The 23,008-nt window shown below is 40.0% G+C and overlaps 1 protein-coding gene across 1 annotated transcript in view; it reads right to left on the minus strand.

Moving 5' to 3' along the window:
• sapcd2 (suppressor APC domain containing 2) overlaps positions 1–22,805 on the minus strand; it is a 35,218-nt gene extending 12,413 nt beyond the window's left edge. Inside the window, exons 1-5 of the mRNA XM_059551341.1 lie at positions 22,065–22,805; positions 21,911–21,934; positions 6,862–6,867; positions 6,539–6,549; positions 2,832–2,956 (exon numbers count right to left, since the gene is read on the minus strand). Coding sequence (XP_059407324.1) covers positions 2,832–2,956; positions 6,539–6,549; positions 6,862–6,867; positions 21,911–21,934; positions 22,065–22,657 — 759 coding nt within the window. The 5' untranslated portion in view covers positions 22,658–22,805. The remainder of the gene's footprint in view (positions 1–2,831; positions 2,957–6,538; positions 6,550–6,861; positions 6,868–21,910; positions 21,935–22,064) is intronic.
• Positions 22,806–23,008: the final 203 nt, after the last annotated feature.

Here is a 23,008-nt window from a genome sequence, read left to right on the forward strand (position 1 = left end):
GTGCAGCACATCTCCTTCACAGAGAGTTGATCAGGTTGTTGATTGTGGGATGCTGCTCCACTCCTCTTCGATGGCTGTGTGAAGTTGCTGGATATCGGCAGGAACTGGAACACGCTGTCGTATACGCCGATCCAGAGCATCCCAAACATGCTCAATGGGTGACATGTCCAGTGAGTATGGGACCATGCAAGAACTGGGATTCAGCTTCCAGGAATTGTTTTTGCAAACCCACTGTTGCAGCAGCTGTCGGGGTGTCTGGTCTCAGACGATGTTGGAGGTGAAGATGTGTTGGTCCTGGGCTGGTGCGGTTACACATGGTCTGCGCTTGTGAGGCCGGTTGAATGTACTGCCTAACTCTCTGAAAAGCCTTTGGAAATGGTTTATGGTAGAGAAATGAACATTCAGTTCATGGACAACAGCTCTGCTGGACATTCCTGCAGTCAGCATGACACCTGCATGCTCCCTCTAAACTTGTGACATCTGTGACATTGTGCTGTGAGATAAAACTGCACATTTTAGAGTGTCCTTTTATTGTGGCCAGTCTGAGGCACACCTGTACAATAATCATGCTGTTTAATCAGCATCTTGATATGCCACACCTGTGAGGTGGATGGATTATTTCGGCAGGGCTGCGAAACACAAGGCTATTCATCCCTACAACTAGTTTATTCGTTCCTACGACTTATTAATTTGTGGCAATTGTCCATGTTTCATTAATTTTGTTCCCTAAATAACCTATGATTTAACTGAAATAAGGGAACAAATTAATAAATCAAACAAATTCTCAATTCATGAAATCTTTAATTTCCCTTCCCATGTTTAGCACAGTAGGCTAAGAGATACGAAAACCGTGATTAAAAGTCAAAGATAATAATTTGCGTTTATTAAGTTAATTAAGTTTAATGCCTGCAAATAATAGGGTTAGACTGTGAAGATTTAGGAAAAGAAACAATGCCTAAATGTTATTAAATTTGTGGAAATTTGACCAACAAGCAAACCTGAACAAACGCGTAAACGAAGGCTATGGGCGCGAACGGCATCCAGAGGCATGGTCGTGATCTAACATTTTCTACTTAACCTATTATTCCTCTAATAAACAAAGCTTTTATTCCACATTTGTCATAATCAGAATTTATAATTTGTAAATAAATAATTGCTGGATTCAAAACAGCAAATTATAGGCACTGTGACTGACACTTATCTATATAAGTAATAGGCCTTACATAAAAATAACAATATGTTTTTATTTATTTATTTATTTTTTTATATGCTAAATATATCTGACTTAATTAAAATTTAAAAACAGAAGTGTGGCAGCGCTCCACAAGTTCACGGAAAAAAAAGATAATGCAGATTCTCTTTGTTTTGCTTTATTTTTCAAGAGCACAGATCTTCAGTCTTTTTTATTGCGAGTGTGCAAAAGTAAACACTTTTTATTTGTATTTTTTTTTATCTCTCATCGGTTTTGATCACGCCAGAGCCTGGAGCACACGTATTCCAGCAACTCAAACTTACATCGCAGTCTGTTCATTATCAAAATAAAGTAGTCAACTAAACATTCACACTGGTCAGTTTAAACAGATCATTATATCGGTCCACTCTGCTGTTATGCCAAGGACACTTTTGCTCAGATGAAGAGGATCATCTTTTCAGTCTATGTGCGAATGCGTGTTAGATGCAAGCTAGTTTACATTACAAATAATTTTTTAACATTCAAATACATTGCGAATATGGAAACATTTGGATTTGTGCCGAATAAGACATGAGTTTTGCTGCAGCAGCGCCGATGGAAGCGGTTCACACACCCGCCACTGGTAAGTTTGGGAAAATTTTATTTTAAAAGCCATAATGCCAGTTGAAAACATTGCAATTGTGTTTTAAAATACAACAACGAGCACCACAAAACCATTTAAAGAGGCTTGTTCATCGGTCTCCGTGCGGGTTAGGAAACTGTAAACAAAGTAAATTGATCTCAAACGTATGGTGCACTCTCTTCCTTTAATGAAATGAACAATCACATCTATTCATTTTATAATCCTGCTACTAGCATTTTATTCAGACTAAAACCCCTTTAATTCAAGTTAGAAAGCGCTTTGTGTGTGTGTGTGTGTGTGTGTGTGTGTGTGTGTGTGTGGCTTTTGCACATCCTGTCATAGACGCACGCATTTTGCAGCATTATGGTTAATGATTGTTAATTTAAAAGACGATCGATCATGGAAATAATCGAAATTTGACATCCCTAGTGTATGTTGTAGCCGTATTTGTTTTCCTGTGTTCTACTTAAAGAAATAACAAATAACATAATAATATACATTTTTAAAAAAGTGATGTCGGAACAGAAGGATGTGTTCCTGTAGCACTGCGCTATCAAGCGCAAGGTTGTGGGTTCGATTCCCCGGGAACACTTGATAGGTAAAAATTGATAGCCTGAATGCACTGTAAGTAGCTTTGGATAAAAGCGTCTGCTAAATGCATAAATTTAATTTTAATTTAATTTATCATCCACCTTGGTTAAGAGGTCAATCCCGGTTAATGATGTCACAGTATTTACTGGTAATTTGAAACTGATGTGTGAGTGGTGCTTTACCAGTAAAAAAAATGGAACGGCATTGCTTGTGTGAACAGAGCATTTTTGTATTCACTGGCAAAGTGAATTAACTTTCAACTTGTATAATAATTATATTACAATTTTATAACAATTTTATAACAAATTTATAATATATATATATATATATATATATATATATTTATTTATATATATTTATTTATTATAACTATATATATAATAATATATAATATATAACTTTATTTGGGAAGAAAGTAATCTTTACCATCCCATAATCCACTCCGTTAGTGATGGTGTGGCGTCTCTCGTCGCGGCTCCTCGCGTGGCGTCGAGATCGTGTGAATCCGGTCATAGTTTCACTCTTTGACCGAGGCAAACCCCCACTCTCTGCTTACAGAATAAGAGAGAACAACAATTAGAAACAGTTATAAAACACACACACTGCACTAAACAACTAGATGAAGAAAATTCAATCTTCCAACGATTGCACTCTGCTTTTATTGTTGTGATTATTTTTATGATTATTTTAATTCATTTTTATATAAAGCACTTTGAATTACTATGGTGTATGAAATGTGTTCTATAAATAAACTTCCCTTGCTTAATCTGAACAGGGTAAGAAATCATGCTTCTCATTGGTCAGGCTCTAATCGAGAAACTTAAGCAATTGATGACAAAATTACTCTTAACATAAGACTTCTGATGATTTTGATAAATTAATAATGCATTAAAACTAGTGTTTTAATAGTTATAGTCAATATTTGTTCAAACATGATGCTATGACTAGTAAATCAGCTTGTCACCGTTTTGTAGAAAACATTTTGCCGGTTTCATTATGTTCCTGGTTCATTATGAATGATGAATTACTAAAAAGCATTTGGAGTCGACTATGATCTCAGTTAATAGTGTGAGTTACAGTGAACCTGACTCAAACTGTAAATCAAGTCTGAAACTGTTTCGGAATGTTTTTTGTTTTCTATTGAATTGGTGTGAGGCAAGCTGGAAAAACAGGTTTGCTGACTGTCAATGACTACATCAAATATTGTAAATGTTATTATTTTGTTACATTTGTAACTAATTTAGTTGCAGACTGTATCCTGCCTAAGGGTTAAAGTTCATCTGGTTGACATGACCCTGTTAGCCATTAAAACACTTTTGCAAGCAATATACACATAGATACAATTTTGTTAAATAACAGTAAATGTTGTAGCATCTGATTTTTTATTTTTATTTTTTTACCTGGAGATTTTAAAAGTGTGAAATGGACTTGGAATTTGATTTTTTTTTTCCCTATCTGGTGTCTTTGAATGAGAATGATAACAGGTAGTGATTTCCAGGTATTACAGATCTTTTAACAGGGTTTGTACAGAAACTGCAAAATTAAAAGAACTTTTCAAGCACTACTTTTTTGGTTTTCAGGGACTAAAATCAGAGATCTTATGTTATTACGTTTCGAATTCTAATAAACTAATGAAACTAAATGCAGCACAAAGGCATGGAACGACTGTGGCAACTTTAACATTTGAAAGCATATTCTGACAAAGTTATCACTTTCCTTATTCAAAGTGATTTTTTTTCATGAATATGATTGAACTGAGGAATGAAAGCTGCATCAAACACTTGGGAAATTATGAGCTATATCACCAGTTATCAACACTAGGGTGTGTGACAATACACTTGATGATACAGATACTTGGCTCACTAGAATGAGACTATTTTTTATAGTATTTGTAAGATTTTTTTAAATGACAAAATATCTGTATTTTAATCAAACAAATCAAAACAATGCAGTTGTATTTTGAAATATTTTAATAATTTAGGCTGTAACTAATGATTACTTTAATAATTGGGTAATCTGATATTTTTAGCAATACAAATAGACCTAAGTGAAAAACAAGCTTTAAGATGACTATTTATATATAATATGATAAGGAGGCAATAATAACTGGTTCAAATGTCAGTGAGTAAGGTGACCTTAAGCCAAGTATTGTGACACATACTCAGAATTCGTGCTCTGCATTTAACCCATCCAAACTGCACACACACAACAGTGAACACACACACCAGTGAACACACACACACACACACACACACACACACACACCAGTGAACACACACACACACACACACACCAGTGAACACACACACACACACACACACACACACACACACACCAGTGAACACACACACACACACACACACACACACACACACACCAGTGAACACACACACACACACACACACACACACACCAGTGAACACACACACACACACACACACCAGTGAACACACACACACACACACACACCAGTGAACACACACACACACACACCAGTGAACACACACACACACACACACAAACACACACCAGTGAACACACACACACAAACACACACCAGTGAACACACACCCGGAGCAGTGAGCATCATTTATGCTGCTGTGCCCGGGGAGCAGTTGGGGTTCAGTGCCTTGCTCAAAGGCTCCTCAGTCATGGTATTGCCGGCCCAAGACTCAAACCCACAACCTTAGGGTTAATAATTTAGCAGACGCTTTTATCTAAAGCGACTTACAAATGAGAACAATAGAAGCAGTCAGGTCAACAAGAGAACAACAACAGTGTACAAGTGCCTTGACAAGTCTCAGTTAGTCAAGTACAGAACACAGAGCTATGTTTTTTTTTTTTTTATAAATGAAAAGAAAAGAAGGAGAAGTGCTAGTTTAAGGTTAAATGCTGACGAAAAAGATGAGATTTTAGATGTTTCTTGAAAAAGAGTAAAGACTCAGCTGTACAAATTGAGATTTGGAGGTCATTCCGCCAGCTGGGCACAGTCCAGGAAAAGGTTCGTGAGAGTGATTTTGAACTTCTTTGGGATGGCACCACAAGGTGTCGTTCACTTGCAGAGCGCAAACTTCTGGAGGGCACATAAGATTTAACCAGTGAGTTTAGGTCTGTTGGTGCCGTGCCAGTGGTCGTCTTGCATGCCGCCATTTTCCTCACATCGGAATATAAACAACGGCTCGTTCAAGATCCCCCGGTGCAGAGGGTGGTGACGCGATTGTCTGCCCACTCAGAAGCCATGCTGCAGGCGGCTCTTGATGACGTAGACTGGGACATGTTTTGCGCAAGTTCATCTGACGTCAGCGAGTTCACGTATGTAGCATTAAGCTTTGTAAACACGATAGCCGAACAAGCTACGAACACAATAACTATACGGACATTCTCAAATCAGAAACCGTGGGTGGACAGATCAATCCGTGCAGCAGTAAACTGTAATGATAAAAACTTCCTAATCTTCGGGAAGGAGGAGGCGGGAACCGGCGGACAATCAAATAACATTTTAATAATTCCAAAATAAACACAAAACAGCGCACCAGCCCCTCACGGACGACTTGTGCGCTCAAATAAAAACCAAAACACAACTAAAAGCCCAGGCCTGGTCCTCTCTCGTCCTTCACTATCGTCGCTCCAGTTTTATATCCTTCCATCTCCTACGTGGGACTCGAGACCGGCGGTGGGTCGCAGGTGTCACTGATTTGCCCAATCATTGCCGGCCTCACTCCTTGTTCCCACGTCCCTCGGCCCCGCCCCACTCGCCAACCCCCCCCCCCTCCCTCTGGGGGGGACCGCTCACGGGGACCTGCGGGAACCTGGGGGTAGGACAGACGAGAGAAAAGGAGATGGAAGGAGGAGCGACAGAGACGAGAGAGGGAAGAGAGAGAAAAAAAAAAAAAAAAGATTCCGGTTCCCAGATGCACTGCTGCTCGGCCCTCGACCGGCTGGGCGATCTCCTCCGCGGTGCCTGGCGGTGGCACTGGACGGCCCTCGGCGGATGGCACGACACCCCTCCGCCGCCCGGTGGACGGCGACGGCTCCTCCGGTTTTGGGCAGCCGGCAGGAGTCCCCCGTTCCCTGCTCCTCCGGATACCTTCACGGAGGCAGCAGGCTCTGGCCCCCTGGCGAACAGCGCCGACTCCTCCGCTCCCTCACGGATGACAGCCGTCCCTCCACATCGCGGGCGGTCGGCAGCGAGCTCGCCCGTCCCCGGCAACTTGTTTCAGTCCACCGCCTCGAGCGTCCATGGCGGCATCCTCCTCGCCAGCTCCGTGGCACCGCGGATTCACCACAGCGGCGAGGGATCTTAAGCAGCGCGTCCCCTCCTTCTCCCGGGTTTCGGCACCACTGTAATGATAAAAACTTCCTAATCTTCGGGAAGAAGGAGGCGGGAACCGGCGGACAATCAAATAACATTTTAATAATTCCAAAATAAACACAAAACAGCGCACCAGCCCCTCACGGATGACTGGTTCGCTCAAATAAAAACCAAAACACAACTAAAAGCCCAGGCCTGGTCCTCTCTCGTCCTTCACTGTCGTCTCTCCAGTTTTATATCCTTCCATCTCCTACGTGGGACTCGAGACCGGCGGTGGGTCGCAGGTGTCACTGATTTGCCAAATCATTGCCGGCCTCACTCCTTGTTCCCACGTCCCTCGGCACCGCCCCACTCGCCACATAAACAAACGCACTGCTGCTTACAATGCCGGTCTTCTGTCGAGAAACATGAGCGAGTACAAAGCATCGTGCTATGCTCTCCGACGTGCAGTAAGAGCCGCCAAACACAGATACAGGGAACGCATAGAGTCACATTTCCAGCTAAATGACTCCCTACGCATGTGGCAAGGACTAAGGACTATCTGTGCCTTTGGACATAAATCCTCTACAGAGGTGAGACCAGATCCGTCGCTGGCTGACAAGCTAAACACTTTCTACGGCCGCTTTGAAAGCAATCCAAGCAGTGCGAGTCTGCCGACCAGCGCGTCAGGAAGCAGCAGTCAGATTAGCGATCATTATGCGATCACCGTGTCGGAGGATGAGGTTCGGAGGGCACTAAAGCGAGTGAATGTAAGGAAAGCAGCCGGACCTGATGGGATTTCTGGCCGTGTTCTGCGGTCCTGTGCTGATCAGCTCGTTTAGTTTGCCTATCGCCCAAACAGATCCACAGATGATGCCATCTCTCAAATCCTATTTATTGACTATAGCTCAGCTTTTAATACTATAGTCCCCTTAAAGCTAGCTTCTAAACTCATAGACCTCGGCCTCCTCTTATGATCAGCGGGACCCCTGTGGTGAGGGTGAGCAGCTTCAAGTACCTTGGTGTAAACATCTCCGAGGACCTGACTTGGACTACTCACATTCAAACACAGGTTAATAAAGCCAGGCAAAGACTGTACCATCTGCGACAGCTGAGGAAATTCAGGGTCTCACCAGCAATCCTGAAAATTTTCTATTCTGGGGCTATAGAAACAGTATTGACTCAGTGTGGTATGGGAACAGCTCCAGTCAAGACTGCAAAGCCCTGCAGAGAGTTGTGCGCTTAGCTGAGCGCATTTCAGGGTCTGCTCTCCCCTCTCTGCATGACATCTACCTCAAACGCTGCAGAAGTAGAGCTGCTAAAATCATCAAAGAATCCACCCATCCCAGTAACCATCTTTTCACTTTGCTGCCATCTGATAAGCGCTACCATAGCCTGATGGCAAAAACCGAGAGACTCAGGAGGAGTTTCTTCCCCCAGGCCATCAGGCTCCTAAACTCTAAACCAGCCTCTTAACATCCTCATGCCTCCACTTAATGTTCACTTTATCAGTAAGATATTCATTATTCACTTCCTCAACTAGACACACTGACAGTGTCACCCTGTTTGCACATTTGCTTCTTGTACATTCCTGTGTATCTTAATATTTAAGACTACAGTAAAATGCACATATGCACATTGTACATCCCTGTATATCTTAATATTTAAGACTACAGTTTACTTTCATGCACATTATTTTGTGTTCTATATTTAATTCTACAATATACATCTTTTTTATATTTTATTCTTATATTTTGATTGTTTACTTTTATTTCATTCTTACATAGCTATATTTATGTATATTTTCATCTGTGTTGTTTTCTTTAATAATTGCACTGTCAATGGAGCGGACCTGACTCACATTTCACTGCTGGTTATATATGCTATATATAATTTTGTATGTGACTAATAAAAATCTTGAATCTTGTAGCAATGTGGTCTGTGAAGCTTAACTGATGATCCATCACAACTCCTAGGTTTCTGGCTGTCCTCGAAGGAGTATTGTTTGAAGAACCCAGCTGTATAAAGAAGTTGTGATGAAGCAATGGGTTAGCTGGAATCACCAGGAGTTCTGTCTTCGTAAGGTTAAGCTGAAGGTGATGGTCATTCATCCAGCTAGAAATGTCAATCAGACAGGCTGAAATTCGAGCAGCTACCATCGGGTCATCTGGTTGGAAAGAGAAGTAGAGTTGGGTGTCATCAACGTAGCAGTGATAAGAAAAGCCATGCTTCTGAATGACAGAACCTAATGACGTCATGTAGCTGGAGAAGGGAAGCGGTCCAAGTACTGAGCCTTGAGGAACCCCAGTAGCAAGGTGTTGTGACTTAGAAACATCACCCCTCCAAGACACACTGAAGGATCTGTCAGAGAGGTAGGTCTTAACCCACAGGAGTGCGGTTCCAGAGATGCCCATCTTTCTGAGGGTGGACAGGAGAATCTGGTGATTAACAGTGTCAAAAGCAGCAGAAAGGTCCAGTAAGATGAGTACAGAGAATTTTGAAGCTGCTCTTGCTAGTCACAGGGCTTCAGTAACCGAGAGCAGTCTCAGTTGAGTGGCCACTTTTGAAGCCAGATTGGTTGCTGTCCAGGAGGTTGTTCTGTACAAGGAACATAGAAAGCTGGTTGAACACAGCTCGCTCAAGTGTCTTTGCAATGAATGGAAGAAGGGATACCGGTCTGTAGTTTTCAAGAAGCGCTGGATTTAGAGATGGTTTCTTGAGCAGTGGGCTTACCAGAGCCTGCTTGAATGCTGAGGGAAATGTTCCAGTGTTCCAGAGCCAATCACATGGCCGCAAATTAGGCATCTAGATACAGTGAGGACAACTTGTTGTAATTCGAAAGGCGGACAAATATTAAAATTACATGGATTTAAATGTCCTTGAATCACGCTGTAAAGTGAAGGATGGCCAAGCCATTTGGCGCCCTCTGCAGGTGTTTGTTATAATACATAATAAACTTAAGTTGGTTATGTTCATATTTTGTGTAGACCTATTACATTATGTAGGCCTATTTTATTAGTGTTATTCAATAAAGCCATGTAACTACTTGGATTTGATACTTTATTTTGATTTGATATGGGAAAGTCTTCTTTCTCTTCTCTTCTTAAACCACCTCCACCAGCTCCTCCATCAACTCTTACTCACGGAGAAACCACGCGCTGTGTGTTCCTGTACAAGTATTGACCACATTAGGCCACTGGTACTTTCCAGCGAGAGTTGGCAGACCGATCGTGTATGTCGCAGTCATCCCTGAGCCGTGTCATGCCATATGTATGGGATGCCATAGTGGGGATGGCACCCCGATACATCCGTTTTCCTTACACGCAAGCTGAACAGGCCAACATCAAAATGCAATTTGCAGCAATCGCCGGTTTTCCCAATGTAATCGGTGCTATTGACTGCACTCATGTTGCAATAAAGGCACCATCTGATAATGAATTTGCTTTTGTTAACCGAAAACATTTTCATTCTTTGAACGTGCAGATCATATGTGATGCGCATATGTCTCTGACAAATGTAGTTGCGAGATGGCCTGGGTAAACTCATGTTTCCTACATTTTGTCCAACAGCAGTGTAGGGAACAGACTGCAAACAGGAGCTGTGCGTGATGGATGGCTTCTTGGTAAGTCGGCAGGAATGCGCATGTAATTGTAATTGAGTAATGATGTAAATGTGTTTAAAGCATACCTTTTAAAATGTTTTTTTCTTTTAGGGATATTTATAATCTCCAATGATAAACAAACCCACACTTATTTTAATATTTTTTTAAGCAAAATTTCACATTAATCAATGCAAATTTTCAGGAAACAAAACATGTTTTATAGAATTAAAAAATTAAGTGAAATGCTATATTGAATCAATATTGCCCTGGAAAAAATAAAAAGCTATCTGTAGGCTATTTTACAAGCATGTATTTTCTTTAAAGTATTCTTATAATATTGTTTATAATTGTTACCTCTGTCTAGCACTTGAAATGTTATATTAATTGTCCCATTGTATTTACATTCATTGTTTTGTTATATTTTCTTAAAAAAAATGTGTAAATGTTTTACTTCTCAGGAGACAGTGGTTATCCCCTTAGAACGTAGCTGCTAACTCCACTAACTAGACCCCAAACCGAACAAGAACGGCGTTATAACGAGAAGCATTGCCGGACGCGTTCAATGGTCGAACGCACTATTGGTCTGCTAAAAGGACGCTGGAAGTGCTTGGATAGGTCTGGTGGCACAGTATCGTACAGCCCTACAAAGGTTTGCCGCATTGTGGTGGCTTGCACAGTGTTGCACAACATTGCTCAAAAGAATGGTATACCTGTTCCATCGAACGCCCATACTGAAGATAATGAACCCGACCCTGGCCCTCCTAATGCATAATGCTATGGCAATACAGCGGCGTATAAATGTAATAAATGGAATGTAAAAAGGCAAGTGAATTTTAAGTGAACAACTTATTTCTAACAAAATTGTTTTTATTTCTTTCAGTTCGGAACACACCGCATTAACAGCAATGAACCATGTGACGTTGGGTCTGCATGACTTCTTCCGTCAGTACACGCCTTGAGTTACCAGCGCTCGGTGGTGGCACAAAGGATGATGATGATGATGCACTGGATTGCACACAGGATGGGGTTGCTTGGGCATTTGATGATGGCGGCACACTGGATGTTGGTGGAGGCACACAAGATGCCGGTGGTGGCACAGAGGATGGCGGTGGCACGTAGGATCTAAGCCTACATCCCTTGTCTACCCCACTTGGACCACTCACCGGGCTTGAAGGCATTCCAGGATTTACTGTTCCTTTAATCATTAAAAAACGTTTAATTAAATAAAGGTTGTATTGCATATCTGTACATGTGTGAAATAAAATATGCACTTGATGACTTGCTTTTGTCTTTTTAAGTTAAATTTTTAACATATGAATAAACAGGAAAATCGACTATTTTAATAAACGTATATCTTAAGGGCAGCTGCATCTATTGCTAGATTTGTCACTTGGATATTTTAGGACTTTCCACTTCCACGGAATTTGAATTGGTTGATTTAAATTATCCACAATAAAAAAGCTGAATTTTAAACAGAAAAAAACTTATATAATGTGTAGATAAATCAATTACTTACCATCGTCACCGCAAATCACATCCGTATCACTTGGAATTCTGGAAGAACTCCACTTAATCCTGTTTCCCCCATCATCGCACCCACCCTTGCATCAAAGGCTGAGAGGTCAGTGATTCCTTGACCACCACCAGTTGTTAAGACACTGCACCTGTGTGCACATATTCTTTTTTTTACGACTACTTTTAAGTCACACCATTTTTTTTTTGTCTCTTGGACTGTGCGAGGCACCGAGGTAACAGCATTGACTGCTTCTGTTACTTGCTCCCATTCTAATATCTTTTTATTTGAAATGCCCCCAGAGAGCCCATCAAATAAAACTTTTTTTCGGCCCTCCACCTCAGACAGCAGTACCTCCATCTCGCAGTCGGTGAAGTTTCTTTTTTTTGCTTTTCGTTTCTGTTCTTCCATTTTTAGCCAAACAGATCAATGACAATTATCAGTCGTATTAATATGCAGGGAGATCATACATATTCAAAATAGGCGGTCTTAACCTCCTAAATATGGTTATTTCGGGAGGAGATTGGGGTAAGCTATAAGCACGTGCACCTGCGCACAATAGTCAGATATTTGTGATTTATAAAGTGAACCTTGCGCAGGTTCTGGCGTACGTACGGTTTTATAAATCTGAAAGCTTTTGTGCGTACGCAAATTCTGCCTTATGTGCGTACGCACACTTTAAGGATGAAATCTACGCAAAGTTTTATACATGAGGCGCCTGGTCTTGCGCACTAACCTCCTGTTGCTTGCACTCACTGCACACACTCTCAAGTGGCCAAGACCACAAGTGTGGGTGTTTGGAAAGGCCCTCACTATCAATGTATGAATTCCAGCAATTTCCTGATTTACACAACTCCTGCGAGTCATACTCCTCAGGTTGGAAAATAAATAGAAAATCCACATAGATATGCACAAAAAAACAATCACATCCCTGTTGAAAAGCACTAAAATACATTACTAGTCCAATTTCAGATTGATTGAACACATAGGCTAGTCAGATTTTCCTGTTGAGCTCATAATAGACATGCTCCAACATGCTCCTTTTGCAACACTGATAAGTGAAATCCTGATATGAACATATGAATCTCACACATGACTAGAAATAGGCTAAATTAATAGATGAACACCCTTCAATCAGCTTGCTAAATCAAACTATAACCTACAATCATGTATGGTAACAGAAAACTGGCTAGCAGAAGAAAACAGCAACACAGATGAGCAGGCCTCTTATGTTGTCAATGAAATGGTGTTACTTCATTATTAGCTGAATGCATGGTGAGTGGAATTCATGCGAAGGCTTTATGCTGGGTACACACCAAAAGATTTTTTACATCTTATAAGATTTTCAAAATGTGATAGACCACAAACATGCGGATAAAAAATCCTACATTTAACCGTTCTGCTCCTATAGTGTGTGGTGTGCCATGATGTGACAAAGACAGCACACACAAACAGATTTTCACCCTAAGTCTCGACTGTAGACACAGGAAATCTCGCAAAATCTCACGAGACTTTAGAATAAGCATTCCGGACGATATGCAGGAAGAAATTGCAATGATAGTGTTTGGAATGATTTTTGAAATATTTCCCTGCTATCACAGGTAGTTTTCATGTTATGAGGAGTTAAATATACGAATATGAATCATAATGAATTCAGTTGAAAGCTTCCCCTTTTGACTTGCTGTTAATGTTGAATGTAAGAATGAAAACTGAAAGTAAACACTGAAATAAGAGCTTGTGCGTTAAATTTAGGGATGGGCGTTTTCTGCAAATATCACATTCGAATATTTGAGCTCACAAAAAACGAATATTCGAATATTCGTTTATTTAAATTAAGTTTAATGAGACAGACGTTATTTTTCAGCAACATTTATTGTTTCCGTCATTTTGAACAAGCTTACACACAATAAGCTTGAACATTAGTCTACACATCGTGCTTTGTAGTTGAAAACCTTTAACAATAGTTAAATAAATAAAACAAAAGTACAGATTAAAAGCAAAATAAAAAGTGAAAAAAAAGTGAACAAAGAAAAAATGTAAAGCAGTCTGCAGAGATTAGGCTATTGTAGAACGTAGCCTACACTTAACTTTGAAACTTTTAAACTGTCAGCAAATCTTTTTTTCTTTTTTTCTATTGTTTTACATGTTCTTGTTAAGAAACACGGGCATGTAAACATGATCGGGGGAAAGTCCGCTTCTTAGTCTGTTAACAATAAGGCCGGCCGCGGAGAAAACGCGCTCTGACGGCACAGACGTTGGCGGGACTCACAAATAACGGTGTGCTAAACGAATAAGTTTTGTGAAGCGCTTCGTGTTTTCGTTTCACCACTGAATGGGATCCTCATCTGGTGGAATACATGGCTCCAGCAAGAACTGTTCCCACTCGTCTCAGCTGGACTCTCTGTAATCATCGCTGGAGAACTGGCTCAGCCTTCTCCGACGAGTGGGCATTGCATCCGCTTTATCGTTGGCGGCTGCATCCGCACCACTCACATCAAGGGAAATGATGTGATAATGTTCAAAAAAGTTTTTTTTTCTTACTTCTCTCATGTTTTCATCGAGAAAACCTGAGATGTTTGTGCCAAGGGTCTAGGGCAGATGCGAGAAGAGGAGTTTTCACTGCATTCTCCAAGTTAGCGGTGTTTATTCGTTGCTTGAGAGATGCCGCAACAATGTTCTTGAATTCGGTCACTTTCTGTGATTCTCCACGGCATATTTGAAGTACTGTAGAAGACCGCAGTTCTTATGGGCCGTTCACATATCGCGTCTTTTGTGCGCTCAAGTTCGTTATTTCCAATGTAGGCGGGAGGTATGCGCGCTCATAATGGAAGCGACGCGGTCGCGATGCGCACACGGTGCGACGCGCCCGTTTTTCCAGGCACGTCCGCAAAGCATTTGATTTAAAAACATCTCAACTTTTCAGAATGCTGCAAGCGCACCGCAGGTCATGTGACAAGAACTAAACATTCAGCTTCATTCTTTCCCGTAACAACGTTGAAAGCTCAGCCAAGATGAAGGAACAGCTGATCATAAATTTAGTAGCAGAGCTACTGCAAGCGATTTTTTTGTGCTGCAAATCCATTTATCCTTTGCTGAAATTTCCGCGTCATTATGGAGAGAGCCCGTCACTGTTGCTTAGCAATGGCAGTCGCCTCAGCAGCGCTTCTGCCTGAGCACTTTGGAGAAGGAAAATATATGTGAACGGCCCCTTATTCATTCATAAATTATTTTTTGCTTGCATACATCTTCAAATATGCCGTGGAGAATCACAGAAAGTGACCAAATTAGGTTTTATTGTGAACTTGTTTTTTTTTTTTTTTTTTTTTAAATTCGAATATAATTTTTATTTATTGAATAATTAGAGCAGAACGAATATTCGAATGTTCGACTATCCGTGCACACCCCTAGTTAAATTGTGTTCGTTACTATAGCAACAGTCAGCTTGACTATTCTTTAAGCCTTTTTTTTTTTGTCAAATTCCACTGATTGAATTGAAAGTTGGGCTGTCATTTATGTGACTCACTTAATTTATAATTATTGTGATGACACTAGCATTTTCTGTTTTGAATTTTCAACATTATTTAACTAAAAAATGAATGGGTGCATATTTAAAAAAAAAAAAAAACATATTTGCAGTTCAGATGGATTACTTTGCAAAAAATCTTATTTTACCATTACCATAGTGGTCTGATCTTAATATTTTCCTCAAAACAATAGCCCCCCTAATGTTTTAGATATAATTATGGCCTTGTTTGGTATAAATAAAAAAGTTAGATGAAAAATCGTCAGTGTAGAAACAATGATCCAAAGAAAGAGAACAAAGAGGGTTTTCTTGTAATAATTTAAAAATTTTTTAAAAGGTTTTTGTTGTGAAAGTGCATGATATTCTGGGCTTCCCATAAAAGCTTTTTTCCCAGTGTACATATAACAGCCTATAATATAGTTACATTTACATTTATCCATTTAGCTGACGCTTTTATCCAAAGCGACTTACAATTGCTATATATGTCAGAGGTCACACACCTCTGGAGCAACTAAAACCCGGGTCTCTCACACCAAAGACGTGTGTCTTATCCACTGCGCCAACACCACCCCGCATAGTTAATATTGCAATATCTACAGTACAATTATCTAGACATTTTCCCCTTACAATACAACGCAGGATATCTGGCAGCCCACCATTCTATAGATGTCAAGAAGCGGCCCCGAGTTAAACTGTAATACAACAGAATTTGAATTTGCATTAAATCTGGTTGTTTTAAATCATAAATATACACACTCACACATTTTATATAGGCCATTCTGCTCTCAAAGATATCGGTCGAGCAGTAGTACACAGTTTACATGTGTTGGATGTGTGAGCAGGGGCGTATACTAGGGCTGTGTATTGCCAAAAATCTGGTGATACGATACATATCACGATACAGGCAGGGATTCCCACATATTGATTTATTTGTAGCGGGCCGTCACAATATCGAAACTGACTAGCACGAATAGATTTTCCAAAAGGTTTTGACTTCATTGAGTAAACATGAGCACTGCATGTTTCAAAATCAAAAACCGGTGCGAGTGTTTATAGATCACTGCATCTCAGAATGAACCGATTGTATTTAGAAAAATTTCTATTTCATTTTCATCTTGGATGTAATGCTTGATAAGGCAGCATTTGTGAGCTAAGCGCTGATTCTGCAGCCATTAATGGACAAACCTCTCTCTCTCTCCTGCTCTTAAAGCGACTCCTGCTGGCAGAAAATGAATTTGCATATATATGATACTCTAAGCAAGACAAGATATATTGGGATATTTCTTATTTTAGAAATAGGATATATTTTTAAGAAAGCTGTCATTAAGAACACACCAACATATGCAAACCTTAGCAATAAATAAATAAATAAATAATATTCAACCAGTTCACAGTGGGATCTGCATTTGCAATCATCAGTCCCTGTAACATTCAACGTTATTGAACCACTCTTTGTTCAGTAAGAGTAAAGGGGAAAAAAGTGCTTTCAGGATCCTTTAGTTAAATGTGTTATATGTATAAAATGTATTTCATTAAAAAGACCATATATATTTTAATACCCTGCTTTAAAGGTTCAAAGTTTAAGTTTACAATTGTAACATACAATGTCATAACATTTTGATCTGAACAAAAGAACTACATCTGCTTAATATCGTAATTGCTTACAGGATTCCTAAAGAAAACTAAACAATTGTAAAACAAAATAAATACAGATGTTGAACCTTTCCACTTGAATTTCACAGGTTTTTCAGTTTGTATTTATGTTCTGCATGGAATCACAGAGACCGCGACATGAGCACCGCACCAAATGCACACAACGCCCCCAAAAGTAGAGAAAGCGGAGCGCGGCGATCCTTCACCTGCGTGAGCTGGGACAGTTCCTTCCTCCTCTATTACTAGCAGAGAACTTTAATAATGCTAACATTAGTGGTGTGGCTTAATGCTAGTATTTCCTCGGGATTTGTTCAGAGATGAAGACTGCCATCTAGTGGTTGGGATATAAACTCGAAACGAAACAACTACCATGAATCTTGATTTAAAAAATAATAATAATAATGATATATATATATAGATATTACATTTTTGAGAATCTATACAGTATCACCAAACAAAATACATGTATCGATATTTTCTTACAACCCTAGTCTAACCCATCGAGCGCGCATAATGTTACAAGATCCATGTAATGTGCGAGGTTGCACATATCCTTTTTTCTAATTCAGGTAAGGAGTAGGCTTACACGTACATCCTGACGTGTCTTTACGTGATCTTTACGGGTTGTCTGTGAACCCATGCACACATTCCGGGTAATCACTGGAAGTGTGAAAGGGGCAAAATCTAGCGACCCAGGAACAATTGCAGGGCACATTACCTGTGTCGCAGTGTGAAAGGGGCTTAAATGGAAGCAAGCTGATTATAGTCATCCTTAGTTATTTATTTTATTAATAGCCTACTTATTTTAGTTACGTGCTTAACTCTATTTTATTTAATGCATTTGTATTTTGTTGTTTTTGTATATAGTTTTGCAGTAAAAGCATATCAACCAGGTTCCAGAAATTATCACTGAGGGTGCTTCTGAATTAGTAAGGGTGCTCTAGTCTTAATGCACATTTTGCACATATTTGTCCCATCTATTGCTATGGTTATCACTATGTAAATCACTGCTACATTGACAGTGAATCCCGACGTCAATCCCGAAACTTTGCAACGTGTGTGTGGCCGAAAAACACAGTTCTACATTTTAAATAGGACTTGGGCGCCGTGTTGCATTCTGGGACGAGGCAGCCATGTTGATGGCCTCACGAATGTAAACATTCAGCAAGTCGAACGAGAAGAAGCAGAGTTGAGGGGAAATAAAAAAAGATGTTAAAATTGCGAAAAGGTTGTGGGATTTACAGGGATACGCTAAATATGGATGCCAGGGACAGGTATGCGGACAAAATCGGCACTATTAACAGTTTGGTTCCATATAAAAAATTCCCAACAAAGAGTGGAGCACCGACGACAACTTGCTGTCGCACTTCTGCATTACAGAGATCTTCGGCTACCTTGTTTGTTTTGTGAGCGCCTACACTTCAGAACAGTTACGAAGCTACAAGTCATTGGAGTCTCATGTGCAGTTCACAAATGGATGGGTTCAGGAGCTGCAGATCATAAAGCTGGCAAACAGTAATATAATAATCCGGACAAAGATAACCTGCGCTCCACCTAGCTGCTAGTTTAGTAACTGTTAGTGCTAACAACCACTCACAAATGTACTTTTAACTATGTGTTTCAAAAGTGTAGTTAGTAACTGTCAACCCTCCCGTTTTTTTCCAGGGTTCTCACGTATTTGAGCGCTTTTAAAGTTGTCTTCCTGTTTTAGTATTTTCCTGTAAAATATCCCGTCAGCCCTTCGATCGGACCTGTCAGTCTCTTTACTGTTGTTACACCCTAACCCTTCCAGCGAAACAAATGTTTTTAAAGCATCGTTTTGCTTACTTGAAAGCAACCTTAGCGTGATGTTGTCTTTTTTAATATAAAAGCTTGGTTGTTACGAGAGCACGAATTCATGCCAATCTGTAAGCAAAGTCACGTTAGGCCTAGCTTCACAACTCGCTTAGTTAATGCTAGGGATGTGCAACAGTGATCGAGTAATCGAGTACTCGACCGCGACAGTGATGATCGATCACGTAAACCATGATCGATTTTTTTTTTTTTTTGATTGGTTATGGCAGCACGTTGGGCGGCGCCCTGAGCTCTGATTGGTTAGCTTCCCACTTGATGCCTCAAAAGACGTAAGAAGACAGATAATAATGGCCTCAAAGTCACGTAGTGATGGCTGGCTTCCCTTTGAGAAGAATGATGAAAATACAGTTCAGGGTACATTTGTCACACAAATCTACAACAAATACAATGCACTATCATCTAAAATTTGTACATAAAATATCTGGCGATAACAGAGCGGCAACTCAGATGAGCATTGAATCACATGCCGTAAGACCTAAATGCAACGCAGGCAGAACCGAGAAGACGACAAAGCTATTCGCTGAAATGGTGGTGAAAGATTTGCTGCCCATTAGTTTCAGGAACAGAGAAGGTTTAAAGTTTTCCTTAACTGTGGTGGAAGGTAAATGAGAATCGGTTTACAAAGCTAAGCATACTTGTCCAGTGGTACCTGGCTGTTCCTGCAACATCTGTTCCAGCGAAGCGAATTTATTCCACTAAATGTGAACAGGCTGCGCACTCAGCTCTCATCTGAGCACGTAGACCGACTTATCTTTTTGAATAGACATTTGAATGTTTCACCGGTCGTGGTAAATATAATATCCTTTTTTTTTTTTAATAATATTATTATTTTAGTTTTGAGTTTTAGCCATAGTTAAAATATCTAGGCTGTTTGGTCTCGGTTTTATACCTTATAATAGTTGTTTGGTTAAAATTTGGTGAACTTTTTTTCTTTATTTTTCTTTATCTTTTAAAAACTACGTTTCACCACTGGATCAAAATATGCTGCTAAAGTTATACTGGAAGACAATGTTTTTTTTTTTTTAATTCTGTTGAATAAAGTAGCAAAAAAAGAAAAAGTATCTTTGTGTGTTAATTTTTAAATCAGACAAATAATGAAATGGTCTTTATAAAATAAAAATGCATTGGATATATTTGTAGCCTAATTACATTAAACATATTCGTAGAGATGACGAAAATCTAAATAATTTGTTTGTCATAGTTTTTATCTTAAATATATTTTAAATTGTATTCAATTATTTAGCAATAATCAGTGATTTCCATGCTGTTAAATAATATTTAAATAATATTTTGGTTGATCAGAAAGTGCAAATTGAATACAAAATATTAATTAAATATTAGAATACATAAAAAAAAATAACGATAGTGACACTAATGTGAATTTATTGTACTTTCGTGTTTGTAAAGCGCAATCCGAGTTACACTTTCGGTCAAGTTCACATCTGCATCTACAAATTTTTTTCAGATAAAAGTTGCAAGAGCTAGTCTACGTCCGATTAATTAACATGAACAATTATGCTGAAATCGCTGCATATCAGCAATTCGTTTCATGCTCATATAAGCAATGCCCGATAATGATATTGCTCTTAAATGTTTAATTTTTCTATTATTATTGTTATTATTGTAATACTGATGTTATAATAATGCCGCCGAGCTTTTTTTCCGTCATGTTTGTGGGCATAATTCAATTCATATGGCTTCGAAAACACGCAGGGGGTTTATGGAAAATAAAACTTTAACTTAAAAAAAAAAAACTTAATTACAACTATTACACTTAATAACGTAGGTGAAAATATAGCACAAATATGGCATACATTTATAATGAGAACTTTATAGGAATCTACAGTAAAAATCTATCCTTGCCCATCTTCCAGTACGCTGTCATGAAAACGCGTCAGAGGGAGTTGGCGCGCATTCTCTCTCTCTCTCTCTCTGTCTAACGCATAACTTAGCATCCTATTGTGCTGATACAAGTTGTAATGTTACGTCTGATATGTATCTCAGTTATCTGATTTATCATAGGATGTGTCATAGAATTAGCTTCCGTTTATTGGTAGCCTATACTCTTCACCTCAGGCAGATATTTCTTGCTCCTTTATTAATAACATTGCTTGATCATAATCATAATCTAACGTGTCCTAATCATGTGTTCATAGACAGATTTTCATGTCAGATTTTTGTTTTTATTTTTTCATTTTCATAATCTTCAGATTCACAAGCCCCACCCCCGATTAATCGTTTTTGAAACCTATCGATGATCGAAATGAGAAATTTCCCAAAATGCCCATCCCTAGTTAATGCCGCACTTTTGTAGTACGAATTTTTGCTGTCAGCAGAGGGATAGCAACAGAAGATGAATGTTGAAATTTTCCTGTATTTTGGATGATCAACCCGGGAAATTTCCCTTATTTCCAAAGTTCAATGTTGAAAGGGAGTACGTCTAAACACTGCGCAGTAGTCATAGCAGTAAAGGAGGCCATCAACATGGTGCCACGCCAAGTAATGACGTCACGACGCCCCCCCCCCCCCCCCCATTTAAAATTCTCTAGACACGCCCTGTGTGTGAGGTTGACTGTGTCTGTTACTTCTAAGACTAAAACTGTTTATTGGTTTATGGCTTCATCATGTGCAATATGTATACATAAAAGTTAATTTATTTTACCAACTTGATTAACAATGTGTGATGTGCTGTCGATTCACTGTCTCTGTATTTCGGCTTTGACTGCTGTGTGTGAAGGGTTTGGCTCTGGGATGTTCAAACTGTCTCATGCCAAACATTCCTGTCATTATGAAGCACTGAGAGCTGCTTTCACTCAAGCTGATGGAGGACAGCTCTCACAATTAAATATCAAACACATCAGAAGAGCTTCTCTAACTGAAAGCCAGCTGTTCTCCGTATTTCATCATTAAACGTCTGGACAAGATTTAACAGTAATTATTCACGATAAATCTCATCTGAAAAGTGTTTTCTTTCTTTCCACTCCGTCTGAGACTGACAGAGTTTTACACATTTAAAAAAAAATCAATCTGATCTTAAATCTGGATATAAATGTGATCAGCTCTCACTAACCGCCGATCATCAGTAGGTCTCGGTAACTAAACTAGAACTAATCCGAACTAAAATCAGATGAAGTGAAAGGATGTTCTTGCCTGTGTTTTGGGCGTCAGGAGGTTCCAGAGCGAGCGATTCAATGGATCGGATCTGATGCGCGTTTTTCCCGGTGTGTATCGGATCGCATCGATATGAACAGTCGGTTCTCTCGAGTCCTCCGCAGCCCCGAGATGTGACCGAGAGCCCCGGATAGAGCGTAGAATATACAGAGCTGTCCTGCGGTCCGTTCTGGCGGCTGTGGAGTGTGTTTGTTGCGTTACTCGGTCCGAGCGGACGCACGGCTCTCTGCTGGGGTTTCAGCTGGTGTTGGTGGTCTGAAGCGATCGATCTGCTGCCGTTTTCGGGATTGAACATCGCGTTTCTGAGCCCCGCTACGAACCGCTCGAAGCTCAGGCAGCCGTGACGCGGCGCAACGCGCCTCAGACTCTCCAGAACCCCAGCGGGTAAATCGCGAGCCTCCGCGCCGCGCCATCGACTCTCAATCTCGGAGATATGAACGTAACCCCTTCTTCCGTCGTCAAGAATATCGAATAAAGTCCGTAAACTGTGAAGGAAAGCTTTTGGGAGACCTTGTGTGCTGAACTCTGTGTCCTTTGGTTGCATGTTCGCAATTTTAGAACTTGGACAGACTTTTCTGACGCCACTTTGTAGAGCATTAGCTAGTCCATTTCCTTTCCCACTGGAGTCCGTTTGTATCAAGGCCATGATGTTGTATTATTTACAGCACACGCTTGCCCATCGGCTGTTTTGTTGTCTCATTTTCTGTTCTGACCAGGCAGGAGCAAACTCCCGCACACATTCTGAACCCAAACCCCTATTGCTCCGCCCTGCGAACCCTCGCGCAGCCAAAGCGATCCTCTTGCTCATTGGTTAAAGGGTGAGTTGCTTCACTGTGATTGGCTGAAACTACAGCAACAGTAGGTTTGAGATTTGTTGCAAAGGTTTTTGAATACCAGTAAGCCAGTCACATTTCCCGCATTTTTGAAAAAAAAAAAAAACCCTAGCGAAAGCATTTCTTTTCCAAATACTATCAATGACGTTTCTATATGGAGTCAA

This window comes from Carassius carassius, chromosome 5 (assembly GCF_963082965.1).
Source record: "Carassius carassius chromosome 5, fCarCar2.1, whole genome shotgun sequence".
NCBI lineage: Eukaryota > Metazoa > Chordata > Actinopteri > Cypriniformes > Cyprinidae > Carassius > Carassius carassius.